At 42.9% G+C, this 20,149-nt stretch overlaps 1 protein-coding gene across 21 annotated transcripts in view; it reads left to right on the forward strand.

Moving 5' to 3' along the window:
• svila (supervillin a) overlaps positions 1 to 20,149 on the forward strand; it is a 138,997-nt gene that overhangs the window by 73,337 nt on the left and 45,511 nt on the right. For 15 of the 21 annotated variants that reach the window (XM_014157512.2, XM_014157516.2, XM_014157514.2 and 12 more), the window contains exons 1-6: positions 127 to 394; positions 6,214 to 6,277; positions 11,630 to 11,721; positions 16,305 to 16,365; positions 16,514 to 16,665; positions 17,048 to 17,822. In XM_014157512.2, the coding sequence (XP_014012987.2) occupies positions 331 to 394; positions 6,214 to 6,277; positions 11,630 to 11,721; positions 16,305 to 16,365; positions 16,514 to 16,665; positions 17,048 to 17,822 (1,208 nt within the window). In that variant the 5' untranslated portion in view covers positions 127 to 330. Of the gene's footprint in view, positions 1 to 126; positions 395 to 6,213; positions 6,278 to 11,629; positions 11,722 to 16,304; positions 16,366 to 16,490; positions 16,666 to 17,047; positions 17,823 to 20,149 lie in introns of those variants that run through there. The other 6 variants (XM_014157531.2, XM_014157528.2, XM_014157532.2 and 3 more) reach the window with 5 other exon arrangements.

Genomic DNA, 20,149 nt, shown 5'->3' on the forward strand with positions numbered 1-20,149 from the left:
CAGCTCCCTCACTCTTCTTTCTCTCCTTGTCCCTCTTTCTCTAACGTTACCTGACTCCCTCCCTTCTCCTTCTGCCTCTCTCTCTCTCTCTCTCTCTCTCTCTCTCTCTCTCTCTCTCTCTTCTCTCTCTGTCTCTCTGTCTCTCTGTCTCTCTGTGCTGAGGGCAGCTCGTCCCCGGGCACCGACTGACTGCGATTTTTGTTTCTCTGCATCACCTTGCAGTCAGTTGCCTGCCTGCGGGTCGGACCTCAGCACTTCCTTCTTTCCAGCTCTCTTTCTCTATCCCTCTCTTCTTCTATCTGTCCTCTGTACCTACCTGGTCTTGCAAGAATGTATCGGAACGCAAACCCGTGGATCTCAAACTACCTGAGCCATGTCAAGTTCTGCAGCCAAGGTAAGATGGAGCTGGTGCTGAGGATAGGGCTTTGGGTCTGGGGCTGAGGATGGGGCTTTGGGTCTGGGGCTGAGGATGGGGCTTTGGGTCTGGGGCTGAGGATGGGGCTTTGGGTCTGGGGCTGAGGATGGGGCTTTGGGTCTGGGGCTGAGGATGGGGCTTTGGGTCTGGGGCTGAGGATGGGGCTTTGGGTCTGGGGCTGAGGATGGGGCTTTGGGTCTGGGGCTGAGGATGGGGCTTTGGGTCTGGGGCTGAGGATGGGGCTTTGGGTCTGGGGCTGAGGATGGGGCTTTGGGTCTGGGGCTGAGGATGGGGGCTGGGGCTGTAGCCTGAGGAAAGTGAGGCAACATTGTCTCTCTTAACTGGCCCCGTTTCCAGTTGTCCTTGCGCTGTCTGCAGCTGTAGCCTCCAAGGACATAACAGTCGAGATAAGAGACTCTCTTTGACTGCAGGAGGAGGGAGAGTTATTTCTGGGCTTTACTTTCTGTCTCTAGTTTATTTGGACAGTTATGTCAGAGATATTATGTTTTCTTGTGTGTAGTTAGTTGCACATGCCTGAGTGTTTTCGCGTCAGACTGTGTGACAAGAACTCTGAGTGCGTGTTTGAGTGCGCGTGTGTGTGTGGCCTATGTTTCTCATTCTCACAATTGTAAACAATTCCTACTCTCAGTAATGCGTCCAGAGAGTGGAACTGGGTGTTGAGTGGTGGTTCTGCTTGGTTAACTGGCTGAGAATTCACAACAGGTGTTCCCGGTGCCCCAACACCATTGGTTCCCAGCCATTAAAACCCAGTAGGAGATCCCGTGTCCCAAATGGCACCCCATTCCCTGCATAGTGCACTTTTGGCCTATGGTCAAAATTAGTGCACTAGGGAATAGGGTGCATTTGGGACACAACTGGGGTCTGGTGGGTTGGAGGGATGATGTGTGTTATTAGCATAAATTTGACACACCGCTGTTCCCAGACCAATACTTAGCCATCAGTCATTTGATCAGCCTTTGACTACTTGCGTACTGCTAACGAGTCCACCATGGCTAATAAAGGTTCAATTAAAAAAATAATACACGTGCAATGTTCTTGCTAATGAAATGAGACTAGGCTTGGTTAGCTATTCATTGTCTTGATTGATTGTCTATAATTGGCAAACAGTAATAGTATCTACTGTAGGCTAAGGGGTTTAAGGCTTTGATTGGCTCAGTCTCACCTGACTTAGCTACTCCTCCTAGTATTTATAAATCTAAACTAAACCCTTCCCTCACTTTATCTCTGATGCTGGGGGAGGTCAGTGTGTGTGTGTGTGGTAGAAGATGGGGGTAGTAAGAGTTGTGATGTAAGTGATCCCGTTGTCGTTTTAGTGACATTTCTTTTTGGGCTCTCTCTAGTTCAGGGCTGCTCTGCTCAGGGTAATCCCCTCTAAACAGGGACATATGCTCTTGAATGGTCATTTCTGCACACACTTAATTGATCAGCCCCATGTGGTTTTATTGCCTTCTCCAAGTATTAGTACTTGTGTATAGAACCTGTAGTATTAAGTCTGTAAATGACAAGGAGAGAGCTCTTACTCGGAACAGTAAACGGTAATTTCGCCCTCATAGCGACATAGTGTGTTTATCATGAAATAAACCACTGCTAGAACATCTAGGATCAGACCCCTTCATTGATGAATGAAATCACTTGATCCCCATGTTTCACTTTACTACAGGGGTATCAAACTCAATCAGCACACTAGCCATATTGAAAAAATACAACAAGTTTGTGGGCCAGACATGGCCTATGTTTTGTTTTTACAAAACACTTATATACAACTGGCCCAAACTGGCTGTTTTATTAGAGAGAAAAAAATATGGCCTTTTTATAATGTCCGCTTATGTACATAGGATGCTCTATATAGCATTTTAACATTATTAAAATAAGATAAAATTATTTGTCCACCCTAATCAAAAAGTGTTTTAATAACTGTAAATGACAAACGTAGCTACGTTGTAACCTTTTTTCTTCTTTGTTACATTGCATGGATCACCAGTGTAGTTGAATGCAGCATTGCTGTATGGTACACTCAATGTCTTCGGCCTAGTTGAGTAGTCAGCCTAGGCTACTGCTCTAATGTTGCTGTAATAGGCCTATATTTTGTATTTTTTTTTGCAGGTTTTGTTTTTTGGTTATTCATTGTCAAGCTTTAGAAACTGAAGCCAGACTGTAACATTTTAGTAGCCTAGCTAGGACTGTGGCATGTGTCTGGACACTATCCCTCTGCTGTGCGCTGTAAATGGGACACATGAAAGTAGCATACCGCCCAGCATCCCGCTGCTGACTTGCCTCTGAAGCTAAGCAGTCCTGGATGGGAGACCAGATGCTGCTGGAAGTTGTGTTGGAGGGCCAGTAGGAGGTACTCTTTCCTCTATTAAAAAGAATGTATCCCAATGCCTAAGGTCAGTGATTAGGGACATTGCCCTGTGTAGGGTGATGTCTTCCAGATGGGATGTTAAATGGGTGTCCTGACTCTCTGTGGTCACTAAAGATCCCATGGCACCCCGGTGTCCTGGCTACATTCCTAATCTGGTTCTCATACCCATCATGGCCACCTAATCATCCCCAGCTTCCAATTGGCTCATTCATCCCCTGTGACTATTACCCAGTTCGTTGCTATAAGTGCTCTGTCAACTTACCTGGTAACACGAAAGCAGTGCAATTGATGTTGAATCCACCGACACAAATGCATCAGGCTGTAACTTCATAAAGTAGATGACTCCGCTGTTGACTCATTTATACTCGCTTGTGTGTCCTATTGTCCTTTAGTAGTAATTTATACCCACGCGTGAATCCTTTATCTTCTAACTTATTGACAACCAAGATTACATTTTCTGTAGGCTACAGCAATGACCCAAACTTTGCATGGATGTTTCGCTTACAACACGTTAAAACTTTCGGTCCGGTAGAAGATGCCATTAGTGATGACATGATACAGCGCACTGGATGGGTCTGGGAGGAGGGGTGTGTGTGGCAATGTTGGCAGTGCTTACTGTGACTTGTAGTGCAGTGCATCGTGGGCGGTATGGAAGCGGGCCAAGAATGACTTGACGAACCCAAATCATTGTGCGGGACGGATAGAAATGTGTCACGGATTCGGCCCCGCGGGCCTTGTGTTTGACACATGCTTTTAATAGCTCAGTCTACATGTGTGACGGTGTGAAGAATGTTTCACCTTCTTTTAACACCAAAGGGTTTTGGACATCTGTGATCATTGTAGTGGTTTTATGCCTGTGTGTGGAACGTGTAATGCAGGAAGCACCCTCCTTTCTTTCTGTAAGGGTTCCTCTGCTTTATTGCATAGGGCTGCTTCTGATCTGATGGTCCTCCATTCCCCCTGTAGGGCTCAACGTGTTGACTCATCCAGCACCTTTAGCACTATGCCCTCAACAGCTACGTGTTGTTTTGCGCTACAGGGATACTGGGTTAAAAAGGCTAATCCCCGATCTGTTTGTGCCGCCTTGCCCATTCTTATGGTCGTTATCAAGCTTTGTCAATGACCGCAGGAGTTGGCTATTCAGCACAAACACCAGAAACCAGGCTAACTGGTAGGCAGTAAGGACAAATATCTATATTAGTCCATTTTAATTCTCTTGCCTACATTGATAGACAAGATGAGTGGAGGTGTACCTACATAAAATGTTTTCCTTCTCTGATCACTCTATCCCTGTCACTTTATCAGCTGGTAAGATGAGCTGTAAGCTACGATATAAGGAGGGTGGCTAAGGCCTGAGCTAGTATGTGTTTACCGGATACTCCCCAGCTGAAATAATACTAGTCTCGTACCAAAACACATCTAGGCGTAGGGACTCTTCTTTCTCCTCCCTTCTCAAATGATGTTTTCCCAAAGCAGGGGGATTTTAAACATCATCCAAATATCCTTAATATGGACTAACAGATCTGGAATGGCGGGGGGGTTAGGGGTGGGGGGCTGGCAGGCAAAGTGGAAACACATGTGTTCTCTCTCTGTCCCACAGAGTGAGTCAGTCAGTCCAGCCCTAGTCCGCGGTCAGTAGGGTCATATTCATTAGGGCACAATAAAGCAAAACCTTGTGCAATGGAAACAAAACAAGTATTTGTTATTGTTCAGGTAGTGTTTCAGTCAGTTGTCATCCATTTGGTACCCAGTGAATATGAAGAAGAAAAGGAGAGCTGCACACTCTAGGCGCTCAGATGCAATAATTGAATCACCTAATAACGTTGATATACCCTGATGAAGACCGCTTGTCTGTCGAAACGTTGGTTATTAGGTTATTAAATGATTGCGTCTGAGCTCCAGGAGTGTGAGGCTCTCCTTGTTCTACACCGCTAGCCAGCACCTCGTCTAAACCCGTGCCTTTCTTTCACCTCCAGATTCACCCAGTGAATATGACCCAGGGCACAGTGTTGTAGGAACGTTCAGATGGAGATATGTTAAGCAGAACAAACATGTCTCTCTGACATGTTAATGAACCATGTCAGGTCTATTCGTGGCGTTTTCTATCGGCAACGTTCCACAGCGTTGAACCTAGTGAACAGGACCCCGCTGCTCTATAACCAACCACACTGAGGTCTAGAACTCTACAAAGCATTGAGCATTCTTTAAAAGGGCACGGTAACATCCAGCACCCACTTATATTAGGCTTCTACTTTGTAGTGATAAGGGTTGGTTTTTCCTGAGGATGGTGTGCTGTTTACTTCACATAGCTACCCATTTTATAATCAGTCTGCTAATAGACTGGAGATGGGAATTAACGGTCACTGTTTTTATGTCAAAGAAAATTCAAGACCGGTCTTGATGGCCATGCTACCGTAACATTGACATGAAACAGTTTCCACTGTTTTAGTTTTTCTATGCTTAAGATTGTGTTGGACATATTCAAGGCTGCTGCTGTCATCATAGGAGCTCTGAGGGTTGTGTTTTTTTTATTAGGGCAGAGCTTGACAACGGTCTTTGCATCGCTGGTAGCTGAGCATAATGTGTTGTGATGACAAGTTAGTAAAGGCTCATCGGTCACCTGTGTGTGAGGGTTAGTCACCATGTTTTTAATTTTTGGAGTTGCTTGTATCGCTCCTCTGTATTCTGCACTCCGAGAGAGGCTTCTACTGGGTAGAATTGGTAGGTCTCACTGGCGCTGCCACACACATTTACATTTACACACGTGCGCACTTGCGCAGAGACACACTAAACACACACTACATGTACACAGACGACCTTGACGTGTGATCAGACTTTAAAGCCTGCATCCATCTCAATGAAACGCAATCAATCCTCTATTGCCTTGAGCTGTGACCTCCATAGCGACAAGCCACTTCAGATGGATCCATAGTGCAATTTACAGTGTGTGTGTGTCCTGTGAGACCACTGTCTGAACTGTCACCTGGTTTCTTCAAATAAACACCATTCTTCCCTCCAAATGCCACCAAGTAGTGCACTAAAGAGGGCCATTTGAGACACACTCCGTTACATTGTTCTCACTGTTACAACCTTAAGGCTGCACATCTTTTATTGTTCAACATGATTCAATAAAGGTTTTTGTTTTCCAATTTATTCACTTTCTTAATTTATATCCCCAGTGGTGCGTAAAGTCTACTTGATTAATGTGCTTCATGCCGAGTCATCCTCAGATGTTGTTGGATGACCTTTTAGGAGCCTCTCATACACTCTGCCTTCCACTGTGTTTTTGTTCATTGAAAAACTGTGCGATTAGTTTGGTCATTCAAAATTGCCTGTCAACTCTTCTCTCACGCAACTGATGAAGATCTCTTGGTATGGTCTAGTAGTCTAAATTGTGTTTTCTCTAATTCTGTAGGACTTGGGAGTGAGACCCCCATCAAACTTGGAAACGCAAGACTTCTACAGAAGACGGCTCTCGGGTAAGATTTTTTTTTCTCACAGATAACATCAGTATTTGTGTACTGTATCTGTTCTGTGTATGGTACCATTGCACTTCTGTTAGTCTCTTCAGCCTGTGTATACCACTATGCTGCCCTGTGTGTGTGTTTTATACTGCAGCAGGTCTGTTGGGACAGTGTCCAAACGAAGTGAGAAAGTGAAGGATAAGGTCACTAGTGTGAACGCCACCGCAGCATTAGTGTGATTGCGTTGTGTCAACGTTTTGGCCTGGTGTCAAGTACTCCACCCTCCAACATTCATGACTCCACAGCTCTGCATATATGCATCCAGTATCCATCCAGTTCTATACGTTTACAGTATGAGTACAGTATATGTTTATAGTTCTATACATTTACAGTATGAGTACAGTATGTGTAGTGTTTATACGTTTACAGTATGAGTACAGTATGAGAGTACAGTATGAGAGTACAGTATGTTTACAGTATGAGAGTACAGTATAAGAGTACAGTATACGTTTATAGTATGAGTACAGTATGAGAGTACAGTACATTTACAGTTCTATATGTCTACTCATTCTATGTATGAAGGTGATTTATTGTCCATTTGAATTCATAGTTAAGGAATGATCAATTGTAGGCTACACCCAAATAAGGTATATTTGTCATCATTTACTCAAATGATGAATTACTTAAGAATGGGTGTGTCGTGTGTTCTTAGCCCTGTAATAAGCTAGTTCCCAACAGCCCCTTCCCTCAGATACTCTAGTGGTATATTTCATACCAGAACTGGTTTGTGGTGAAGATGTCCAACCCACTCCATTACAAACAGCCCTCAGGATATTTTTCAAGAATGTTCTTTTCCCAATGTAATGCTTTGCTAACAGCTCTTAGTGTGGCATATTGTAGATTTGAGTGTGTGAATAGACCAACAGATTCTACGACCTTGATGTGATTTATTCAACACTGAACACAAATATACATTTTACTGAGTTACATATAAGGAAATCAGTCAATTGAATTAAGTTCATTAGGCCCTCATCTATGGATTTCACATGACTGGGAATACAGCTATGCATCTGTTGGTCACAGATACCTTTAACACAAAAAAATGACAGTGTGTGGATCAGATAACCAGTCAGTGTCTGGTGTGACCAACATTTGCCTCATGCAGCATGGCACATCTCCAGGCTATTGAATGTGGCCCGTGGAATGTTGTCCCACTCCTCTTCAATGGCTGTGCGAAGTTGCTGGATATTGGCGGAAACTGGAACACGCTGTCTGGGGATCACACAGGCCATGGAAAAAACTGGGACAATTTCAGCTTCCAGAAATTGTGTACAGGTCCTTGCGACATGGGGCCGTGCATTATCATGCTGAAACATGAGGTGATGGCGGCAGACAAATTGCACGACAATGGACCTCGGGATCTCGTAACAGTATCTATGTGCATTATATTGCCATAGATGATAAAATGTAATGGTGTTTGTTGTCCGTAGCTTATGCCAGCCCATACCATAACCCCACCGCCACCATGGAGCACTCTGTTCACAACGCTGACATCAGCAAACCACTCGCCCACACGACCCCATACTTCTCCAGCTTGCCAGTGGCGATCGAAGGTGAGCATTTTCCCACTGCAGTCAGGTCAAGACCCTGGTGAGGATGATGAGCACACAGATGAGCTTCCCTGAGATGGTTTCTGACAGTTTGTGCAGAAATTCTTCGGTTGTGCAAACCCACAGTTTCATCAGCTCTCCGTGTGGCTGGTCTGACGATCCCACAGGTGAACAAGCTGTATGTGGAGGTCCTGGGCTGGCGTGATTACACGTTGTTAGGCCGTTTGGACGTACTGTCAAATTCTCTAAAATGACGTTGGAGGCAACTTATGGTAGAGAAATTAACATTACATTATCTGGCAACAGCTCTAGTGAACATTCCTGTAGTCAGCATGCCAATTGCACTCTCCCTCAACTTGAGATATCTGTGGCATTGTGTTGTGTGACAAAACTGCACATTTCAGAGGGGCTTTTATTGTCCCCAGCACAAGGTGCACCTGTGTAATGATAATGCTATAATCAGCTTCTTGATATGCCACACCTGTCAGGTGGATGAAGTATCTTGGCAAAGGAGAAATGCTCACTAACAGGGATGTAAACAAAGTTGTGCACAATATTTGAGAGAAATAAGATTTTTGTGCATATGGAACATTTGTGATTTTATTTCGGCTCATGAAACATGGGACCAACATGTTGCGTGTATTTTTGTTCAGTATAATAATGAAAATGAATGCAGAAAGTTTTGTTAATGAATTGCTCATTTTAGTTGATAGTATTGGACCAGGATTCACTGGTCGGCTATTTAGATTCTTAAACATGTTTCAAAACAATCTCACTTCCAAAGATGGTAAACATTTTTACATTTGGATCCTCTTATAACCTCTGAGAATTAGTGAATGGGGGGGAAATCGCTAGTTGCATATCAGAAATCTTATTGTAGTTAGTTTAACTTTTTTTGCTAGGTAGCGCTAGTCGCCTGCACCTGCGTCAAACCTCCGGTATTTTTCATCCTAGACCTATAGCTGGTTCACAGTCTTTTATTTCCATTTAATGACCAGAACTCATTTTCTAATGCTCTCTCGTCTCTCTGCAGCAGACGTATTTATCAGGTTTCCATCCAAACATTTAATGCGGATGAATGACCTGATGCATAAAAAAAAAATCATGTCCTTATGGAAAGCAAATTTGTCGGTAAAACTTCCCAATGTTGAAGAAACAAAATGCACCAAACAAGATTACCGTTTTTTTGGTCTGTGAAATACATCATGCGACAAATTGCGTTGGAAGCTATTTAATGCACAAATATTGATAGAAAACCATGTCACAGTGAACTTCGATTCATACGATGACGTTGTAGCCTACTACCACGAATTGGAGGAGCACGAATAGTTTGTAGGCAGATGGAATAAGTTATGATGAACTTCATAACTTTTATGGTGGTTAAGTACACGGTGATGAGCTTCATACAAGTAAATAATCAATATCGAGGCTAGGTCATCATTTGAATGACGCTGGTGACATGATGATCGGTGCTTGGCTGCCAATTATAAAAATAAATAATAATAATAAAGCTTGCTTTTTCCATATCTCATCATGTAACCTACCCTGGCCACGTTATCAGCAAACTGTTGGCTATTTATCACAACAGTTTTTGTGACAAAACCATCCTTAGAGTTGAAAATGCAATGGCAACAAACTTAAGCTTTCATGTACCAAATTTAAAAAAACAAAGCGTCAACGTGCTCTAATGTGCACTACGTCATGCACAGCATTTTAACAGCTAAATAGTCAGTTTGATGGCAACACACCTCTGGTGGGAAAATGTGCGTATTTCTTTCTATGTAGACTTGAATATTCGCATGAATCGGTCGCCAATTGGATGAAAACCTAGCTATATTGAGCAATTATGTTTGGAACATCAAAATGAAATCGCAATACATATAGAATAGAGAGAATCGCTATACCTATCATATCTACACCGAAGTATCGTGAGGTTCCTGGCAATTCTCAGCCCTACTGAGAATCCAGAACGCCTTTTTCTAACCCAGTCAATGATTCCCCTTTAGTCCATTTCTTTTCAGAGGATGCATCCCAAATGGCACACTATTCCCTATATAGTGCACCAGTAATATCAACACTTTTGGGTAGTGCAATATATAGGGAATAGGGTGCCATTTCAAATCAAATTTTATTGGTCACATACACATGGTTAGCAGATGTTATCGCAAGTGTAGCAAAATGCTTGTGCTTCTAGTTCTGACAGTGCAGCAATATCTAACAATTCCACAACAAATAAGAATATATACATTACCGTTCAAATGTTTGGGGTCACTGAGAAATGTCCTTGTTTTTTAAAGAAAATAACATTTTATTTTGTCCATTTAAAATAACATAAAATTGATCAGAAATACAGTGTAAACATTGTTAATGTTGTAAATGACTATTGTAACTGGAAACAGAAGTGGGAGGCCCGGTGCACAACTGAGCAAGAGGACAAGTACATTAGTGTCTAGTTTGAGAAACGGACGCCTCACAAGTCCTCAACTGGCAGCTTCATTAAATAGTACCCGCAAACACCAGTCTCAATGTCAACAGTGAAGAGGCGACTCCGGGATGTTCCTCTGCTCAGTGTCTGTTCTTTTTGCCCTTCTTAATATTTTCTTTTTATTGGCCAGTCTGAGATATGGCTTTTTCTGTGCAATTACCTAGAAAGCCAGCATCCCGGAGTCGCCTCTTCACTGTTGACGTTGAGACTGGTGTTTAGCGGGTACTATTTAATGAAGCTGCCAGTTGAGGACTTGTGAGGTGTCTGTTTCTCAAACGAGACACTCTAATGTACTTGTCCTCTTGCTCAGTTGTGCACCGGGGCCTCCCACTCCTCTTTTTCTTCTGCTTAGCGCTAGTTTGCGCCGTTCTGTAAAGGGAGTAGTACACAGCATTGTACGAGATCTTCAGTTTCTTGGCAATTTCTTGATGGAATAGCCTTCATTTCTCAGAACAAGCATAGGCTGACGAGTTTCAGAAGAAAGTTCTTTGTTTCTGGCCATTTTGAGCCTGCAATCGAACCCACAAATGCTGATTCTCCAGATACTCAACTAGTCTAAAAAAGGCCAGTTTTATTGCTTCTTTAATTAGCACACGTTTTCAGCTGTGCTAACATAATTGCAAAATGTTTTCTTATGATCAATTAGCCTTTTAAAATGCTAAACTTGGATTAGCTAACACAACGTGACATTGGAACACAGGAGTGATGGTTGCTGATGATGAGCTTCTGTACGCCTATGTAGATATTCTGTAAAAAAAATCTGCTGTTTCCAGCTACAAGTAATTTACAACATTAACAATGTCTACACTGTATTTCTGATCAATTTGATATTATTTTAATAGACCAAAAATGTGCTTTTCTTTCAAAAACAAGGACATTTCTAAGTGACCCCAAAAAATGTAACGGTAGTGTACATATAAATATATGGATGAGCAATAACAGAGCAGCATAGGCAAGATGCAATAGATGGTATAAAATACAGTATATACATATGAGTAATGCAAGATATGGAAATATTATTAGTGGCATTATTAAAGTGACTAGTGATGAATTTATTCAAGTGGCCAATGATTTCAAGTCTGTATGTAGGCAGCAGCCTCTCTGTGTTAGTGATGGCTGTTTAACAGTCTGATGGCCTTGAGATAGAAGCTGTTTTTCAGTCTCTTGGGATGCCACCAGAGTATAATCAGATTGTTAATTTCTCTTTACTGAAACGTAACCTGTTCTGACCTGTTCTGAGTTATTCAGTTTTTATTTCTGCCCCCTCTGCAGCTTCCAGAAAGAGTTTTCGTTTGAAGGGAAGGACGACCCAGCCAAGAACACCAAGGATATAGATGTCAAACTCTTGGCAAACCTCCCCAAAGGTGACTCGGTGGTTTCAGCGTGCTGTGCTGCATGAAACACATGACTATCTGACAAAGTCTGCATCCAAAATGGCACCATATTCTCTTTCATAGTGCGGTACTTTTGATCCGGAGCCATTGGGATGCATTCTCTGACAGAGACTTTCCCAGGGTTATGGGGCTGAGGGAAGTGGTTTCTATTGTGCGACTGTGTTGGTTGGAAGGTTTGTTTGATGGCACTTGTTGCCTTGATAAGGTTCAGTTAGAGATAATATTGTGGGGTTTTACGGGTACAGCGTGTGTGTGTGTGGGCTAGGAGGTGATAGTGTGTGTAGTCCTGGGTGTGGTGTGTGTGTGTGTGTGTGGTTCAAATGGGGGAACTGTAAAAATGTAATGTAATGGAACTGGAGTTTGAAGACTCTTGACAGGAGCAGTAACCCTCTTGTAAAAGTAGGGATGCACCGATTATTACATTTTTGGCCAATACCAATATCCAATATTTTCCCTGCCAGAAAAACCGATACCAATAACCGTTATTTAAAATTTTAGCGGCCTTTTAAGAATTCTAGTACAGTTAAATAGTGATAACACACACACACACACACACACACACTGACCAAAAAGTTATTTTGTTGGCGTTTACGTATGTCTCCATTACCAGTAAAACATAATCAAAATCTATTTCTTTCACTTACTTGCTGTTTTGTTTGTTCAGTCGTTTCATTCTCAACCAAGATTTCGTCATACATGTCAACCAGTGAAGTTTCAGCTCTGTCTGTCTTTGGCCTCTCTTCCTCGGTGTGCACTGTCACTGTGTCCGTTTCCATCTTGTCAAGCTGTGTCTGTAACATTTCATGTAAAACCCTGTTTCTTGTCTGCATTGAAGAGGTGGTCCTTGTACCTAGCATAGAGCATGGCGGCGACACAGTAAAGAGGCTCAGAGAGAATGCCACTGATTTGCTTGTTCACAGCCTCTTGTAGAGTACTTTTGCAAGTTTTAACCCCACAGTATGTGTGGGCAGTTTTGTTGAGCAGGCGTTTCAATGCCATGACAGAGGGTATCACGTCTGCTGCAGACACAGTTGAGCTTATTTCTCCAGTCAGTTGTTCGAATGGAACTAGGAGTGTTCATGTTTTAAACATGTTCTCAAATGCCATTGAAATGGCAGCAGTGGTATGAGAACCAGCACATTCTTGAACATGAAATACGGTTTCCTCAGTTCGAAATCCTTGTTGACCCACTGTGCTGTCAGACTCAGCATGCTCATGGGGCTGACATCGCTGGTCCAAATGTCATTCGTAGAGCTAATAGCAGTGACGCCCATAGTAAGTAGCTCAGGGATATGCGTTTTAACAATACTGTGTAACTCCGGTAGGGCAACATATGAAAAATAGTGCCTACTTGGTAGTGTGTACTGGAGTTTGAGGTGCTCGACCAGTCGGCGAAAGCCAACATCATCCACGACAGAGAACGGTTGGTTGTGGAGGGCAATGAATTCCATTATTCTGGCGTTTAATGGATTTCGTCTTTTTGAGTTGTCTCAATGAAATGTTCTTACTCTTTCAAATGACTGCTCGACTTGAACTTGTTTAGTTGTCGGAAGTGTGCGCTTAGTATTTTTCTACATTTTGTTCTGTGCAGTGCTGTATTTTTCGTGGTGTCATCTACCAACATTATATAGGTATGCACGTTAGCTTTGACATCGGTTTTGCACGTCGGCGTTAAACTAGACATTGGGCCGATTCCGATATGCTTACCGATATCTGTCCTTTGCGAAACGTGTGTGCACCGATTTTACATGTAGAATTGAGTGAAAATGTTGGCAGTCAGATGTCTACAACGGGTGGTTGGCTGACAAACTTTAGATCCACATTCGGTGCGACGTGTGTGAACCTTAAAGGGGGAATCTGATCCAATCCAATAGGCCGTTACCTGACTGTGGCCTGTTCCTATGGGTCTGGGTGTATTCTGAGGGATATCTCCGGTGCCTCTATGTAGGCACTAGACGCGGTCATTATTTTAAGATCAATCACATGAAAGACGGTGTTTTTCCACTAGCGCCGGCTGTCACCTAAACAGCCGATTAGTCTCATTTTCAGCCGGCTACTTTTTCTACTTAAATCAACTAGGCTACTTTTCAATTCACTAGTCAGAAAAAAGTCAGTCGAGCCCTCTCCGCTAGAATGAACGATATGCGTTCTGTTTTTTTTTTTTTATAGAGATCCTTTTTGTAATTACAAAAAGTGCCCATCATACAATTTGTTTGATTTAAAATGTAACCTTGAATGAATATAAAGGAGGTAATTTGGGCTATTTAATTAATTTCTGTTTTAATCAAATATAATTTGAAGAACAAACATTGTGGCAATGAATATCTTGCAGTAAAATACTTTCATCTCAAGAGAAGACAGGTTTGATGTTCTGATAGTCCTGATCTAGGCCTGAACAATATCCAAAACGACTAACAATACACTGAATTCATACATTTTCAGTCATTTAAATTGTAAAGACATCTCCATAAAGTATTCAATAATGTCGCTGTGCATTTCGGCTCAAATCATAGCATTAGAATGTACCAGAGGCCACCAAAATAGAGCTTGTTCGGCAAAAATGTCTTGACACAGGGAAGATATGTATGTATGTATGTATGTATGTATGTATGTACAGTTGAAGTCTGAAGTTTACATACACCTTAGCCAAATTCATTTAAACTCAGTTTTTCACAATTCCTGACATTTAATCCAAGTAAAAATTCTCTGTCTTAGGTCAGTTAAGATCACCACTTTATTTTAAGAATGTGAAATGTCAGAATAATAGTAGAGTGATTTTATTTCAGCATTTATTTCTTTCATCACATTCCCAGTGGGTCAGAAGTTTACATACACTCAATTAGTATTTGGTAGCATTGCCTTTAACTTGTTTAACTTGGGTCAAACCTTTTGGGTAGCCTTGAATTTTGGCCCATTCCTCCTGACAGAGCTGGTGTAACTGAGTCAGGTTTGTAGGCCTCCTTGCTCGCACACGCTTTTTCAGTTCTGCCCACAAATGTTCTATAGGATTCAGGTCAGGGCTTTGATGGCCACACCAATACCTTGACTTTGTTGTCCTTAAGCCATTTTGCCACAACTTTGGAAGTATGCTTGGGGTCATTGTCCATTTGGAAGACCCATTTGCAACCAAGCTTTAACTTCCTGACTGATGTCTTGAGATGTTGCTTCAATTTATCCACCTAATTTTCCTTTCACATGATGCCATCTATTTTGTGAAGAGCACCAGTCCCTCCTGCAGCAAAGCACCCCCGCAACATGATGATGCCACCCCTGTGCTTCACGGTTGGGATGGTGTTCTTCGGCTTGTAGCCTCCACTTTGTTCCTCCAAACATAACGATGGTCATTAAGGCTAAACAGTTCTATTTTTGTTTTATCAGACCAGAGGACATTTCTCCAAAAAGTACAATCTTTGTCCCCATGTGCAGTTGCAAACCGTAGTCTGGCTTTTTTAAGGCGGTTTTGGAGCAGTGGCTTTTTCCTCTTCACAAGGTCCTTTGCTGTTCTGGGATTGATTTGCACTTTTTGCACCAAAGTACGTTCATCTCTAGGAGACAGAACGCGTCTCCTTCCTGAGCGGTATGACGGCTGCGTGGTCCCATGGTGTTTATACTTGCGTGCTATTGTTTGTACAGATGAACGTGGTACCTTCACACGTTTGGAAATTGCTCCCAAGGATGAACCAGACTTGTGGAGGTCTACAATTTGTTTTCTGAGGTCTTGGCTGATTTCTTTTGATTTTCCCATGGTGTCAAGCAAAGAGGCACTGAGTTTGAAGGTAGGCCTTGAAATACATCCACAGGTACACCTCCAATTGACCCAAATTATGTCAATTAGCCTATCAGAAGCTTCTAAAGCCATGACATAATTTTCTGGAATTTTCCAAGCTGTTTAAAGGCACAGTCAACTTAGTGTATGTAAACTTCTGACCCACTGGAATTGTGATAGTGAATTGTAAGTGAAATAATCTGTCTGTAAACAATTGTTGGAAAATGTGCTTGTGTCATGCACAAGGTAGATGTCCTAACCGACTTGCCAAAACTATAATTTGTTAACAAGAACTTTGCAGTGGTTGAAAAACGAGTTTTAATGACTCCAACCTAAAGTGTATGTAAAGTTCCAACTTCAACTGTATGTATGTGTGTGTATAACCACTTCCTATGCTCGGTCAATTAGTCAGTTGCAGTTTGGACTTCATATCTTTTATTGTTGAGGCGGGGTGCAGATTTTGTCAGTTCCTTGTGAATGTCTCTCTCAGCGATTTGTCACTGTGTTGTAGAGAACAGAGTAGCTGGAGGAATCGTCACCTCATTATAGTTAAAAAACAAGACCAACAAACAAACAGATCTGTTCTTGCTCTAGATGTGAAAGTAGCCTGGTCCCAGATCTGTTTAAACTCTACATTCAACTCTGTTGGATAATGAGCTTAAATTGTCCAACCTCATCTGCTGTGATGCCTTTCTCCTATCATGACTACTGAATTGGGAATTTATAAACATGATTGATAACTCTCACATTTTTCCTCTTGTACCTAACTTTGTTTTCATCCATCCAGTTTCAGAATTGAGGAAGCGTTTTGAAAGCATCAGCCCAAGCACTAGCTGGGAAATGAACAGGTACGACTACGACGTTCAGCTCCCTCAACCATGTAATGAAGCAAGCAGTTATTGTAGTGGTGACTGTGATGAATAACGTGTGTCCTCAGCATGTGGCCACTCAAACAGGTATTCTGTCATGTCAGTCAGTGTGTCTGACTCTGTGTAGGAAAGAGAGGATTGCCCGGCGGTTGGAGGGTATAGAAAGTGAGGTGCAGCCCGCCATATTACCCAGCTGCCCCGGCCTAGTAACCAATCGGCTGCTAGAGGAAGACACACCCCGTTACACACGCGCCTCGGACACCTGTGACCCCTGTGTCGGTGAGGATCACTAAACCGCACACATTGTACCTAGTGTTGAGCTACTTGCACGACCCAAAGAATTACAGAACTTGAGCATTGCTAGAGCTCCGTATAGTATATAATTATCGAAACCCGACCCACGCTTTTGGATATGAGCTTAGTCATTTGGAAGATATGCATTGACTTCATACATTATATACACTGAGTGTACAAAACATTAGGAACACCGTACAAATATTGTTGCGCCACCTTTTGCCCTCAGAACATCCTAAATTTGTCAAGATATGAAAGCGTTGAACTAATGCTGCTAGCTATTGTATTGTCATAATATTTTGTACACTGTGTATTACTTGTGTAGATTTGGTCTAAAGATTTTGTCTCTGTCTATCCCCTGTCACAGTGCAGTGTTACAGTAGGGAGGACATGGAGAGTCCAGAGATGATGACCCATCAGCAGGTCTCTGCTCCAGAGAGGCAGTCCAGAGCCCGGAGCCGGCCTGAGGGCCAGACCGTCCCAACTGAACCCATTTACAGCTCTGACTCCGCAGGTACCGACCTGGACTCCAAGGCAGATCGGATTGCTCGCTACAAGGCGGAACGGCGTCGGCAGCTGGCCGAGCGCTACGGTATGTCTCTGGACCAGGAACCAGATGCCACCACCGATCACTTCTCCTCCCGAGCTGGCTCCGCCCGTGGTCGCAAGGAGTCTGACACCTCTTTGGTGAGGCAGCAGGGCTACACAAATGTCAAGCCACGCCCCAGGGCGGAGTCTGTGGGGGATGAACCCTCCTTCACCTCAGGTAGCTCCAGGGTGGGGAGAGTGGCCCCCCAGCCACAAGGCTCCGGCGAGCCTTGCCAGGGGCGACCCAGGGTGGACTCGTTCACGGAGAGGGAGAGGGTGATGAACCTGGAGAACCAGCGCAGGGCGGGGCAGCAGGAGAGGAACATCAGCGCCCTCGAGCCGCCGCTTCCCTCTTCCGCCAGCTACATGGATGTGACGTCATCGTCGCCCACCTCGGCCAAGGTGCCCGTCGCTAACGACTACACCATCACAGGGGTGCCCCCCAGCTCGCCCAAGACGACCCGGAAGTCCTCGCTGCCCTCCCCCAAACAGGGAGTGTCCCCTGGGGACCTGTTCATAGAGCAACAGGCCCACAACATCCTCGGCAGACAGGGGTGAGTGGACCGACCTACTACACTGTCTAGTCCTCTTTCTCTTCCCCGCTCTTTCTCTTCCTATTGTTAAGGTTCTCTCTCTGTACAGTATCTTTCCCCTTACTGTAAATAAAACGGATGGAGAGGAGGAGAGGGATCATCGGTCTCTCCCTCTCTCTCACACGCACTCAGTCTCCTTGATCCTTTTAACAGAACTCTCACGAGGTCGTCCTCTTGGCAGGAACATTATCTGCGTCCAAATGGCACCCTATTCCCTATATAGTGCACTTCATTTGACCAGATCAAAAGTAGTGCAGTAAATACTGCACAGGGTACTATTTGGGATGCACACAATAATTTATAGCATAGAGGAAGAGCGATCTGTTCATGCAGCAGCAGGCTCAGTCAATCCAACAGGCTTTACACACAGCTGAAGTCCTCCCAGGTCCAGTTTTTGTTGTTGCTGCATCGTGTTTGATGTTGCTGCATTTACAGTGCCTTCAGAAAGTATTCATAGCCCTTGACTTTTTCCACCTTTTTGTTGTTACAGCCTGAATTTTAAATGAATTAGAGAATTTTTGTCATTGACCTACACACAATGCCAGTGGAATTAAGTTTTTCAAAATTTTTTTTTACAAATAAATTAAAAATGATATGCTGAAATGTCTTTTAGTCATTAAGTATTCAATTTCTTTGTTATGGCAAGCCTAAATAAGTTCAGGAGTAAAAATGTGCTCAACATGTTACATAATAAGTTGCATGGACTCACTCTGTGTACAATAATAGTGTTTAACATGATATTTAAATGACTACCACATCTCTGCACCCCACACATACAATTATCTGTAAGGTCCCTCAGTCCAGCAGTGACTTTCCATCACCACAAAGACCAGGGAGGTTTTCCATTGCCTCGCAAAGAAGGGCACCTATTTGGTAGATGGGTGAGAGAACCAAAAAAATACATGCAATATCCATTTGAGCATGGTGAAGTTATTAATCACACTTTGGATGGTGTATCAATACACCCAGTCACTACAACAATACAGACGTCCTTCCTAACTCAGTTGCCAGAGAGGAAGGAAACTACTAAGGCCAATGGTGACTTTAAAACAGTTAAAATTTAATAGCTGTGATGGGGGGGGGGACGGACTGAGGATGGATCAACAACATTGTAGTTACTCCACAATACTAACCTAATTGATAGTGAAAAGAAGGAAGCCTGTACAGAATAAAAATATTCCAAAACATGCATCCTGTTTGCAGCAAGGCACTAAAGTAATACTGCAAAATATGTGGCAAAGCAATTAACTTTTTGTACTGAATACATTGCTATGCTTAGGGCAAATCCAATATAACACATTACTGAGTACCACTCCAAATTTTTAAGCATAGTGGTGGCTGCATCATGTTATGGTTAAAGGTTTTCAGGATAATTTTTTTAACTGAATGGAGTTAGGCACAGGCAATATCCTAGAGGAAAACCTGGTTGTCTGCTTTCCACCAGACACTGGGAGATTAATTCACCTTTCAGCAGGACAATAACCTATAACACAAGGCCAAATCTACCCTGAAGTTGCTCAACAAGAAAACAGTGAATGTTCCTCAGTGCTGAGTTATTTAAGTCCAAACTCTACTTGAAAATATATGGGAATACCTGAAAATGGTTGTCTAGCATGATCAACAACCAGTTTGAGAGAGCTTGAAGAATTTTGAAAATAATAATAGGCTAATTAATGTTGCACAATCCAGGTGTGGAAAGCTTTGAGACTCACAACTGTATTCGCTGCCGAAGGTGCTTCTACAAAGTATTGACTCGGGTGTGAATACTTAGGTGAGAGATTTATTTTTCAATACAACACATTTTCATTATGGGGTATTTTGTGTAGATGGGTGAGAATATATTTAACACAACAAAATGTGGAATAATTCAAGGAGGATGAATACTTTCTGAAGGCACTGCATGTATTTTCTTTCTGTGCCAGAATATTCAGGTGGTTGAAAAGCGACTTGTAGGGTATAGTTGATCAAACTTAAGGAGCAGCTTTATTTGTTGCTTCGCTGAACAGTTGCACAACCCACTTGAGCCAAAGTCATAAAGTCAACAAAAGCCCAGGTTATGAGACTGCTGATACAATGCAATTCCAACAAAGACACAATATTAGATGTTCATTTAGGGATACTTTATTTGGGATTCATGGTCCAATGCAGTGTTGTGTCTAGTCTGGAGACATGGAGTTGTTCTCTCCTCAGTCCCTCAGGCTAAATTTAACAGCCAGCTAGCTGTAACCTGCTGGTGCTAAACGTTGACTCACTGAGGGGAAACGATTAGAGACACATGCTCCCATTCC

The sequence above is a fragment of the Salmo salar genome, chromosome ssa19 (assembly GCF_905237065.1).
Source record: "Salmo salar chromosome ssa19, Ssal_v3.1, whole genome shotgun sequence".
Taxonomy (NCBI): Eukaryota; Metazoa; Chordata; class Actinopteri; order Salmoniformes; family Salmonidae; genus Salmo; species Salmo salar.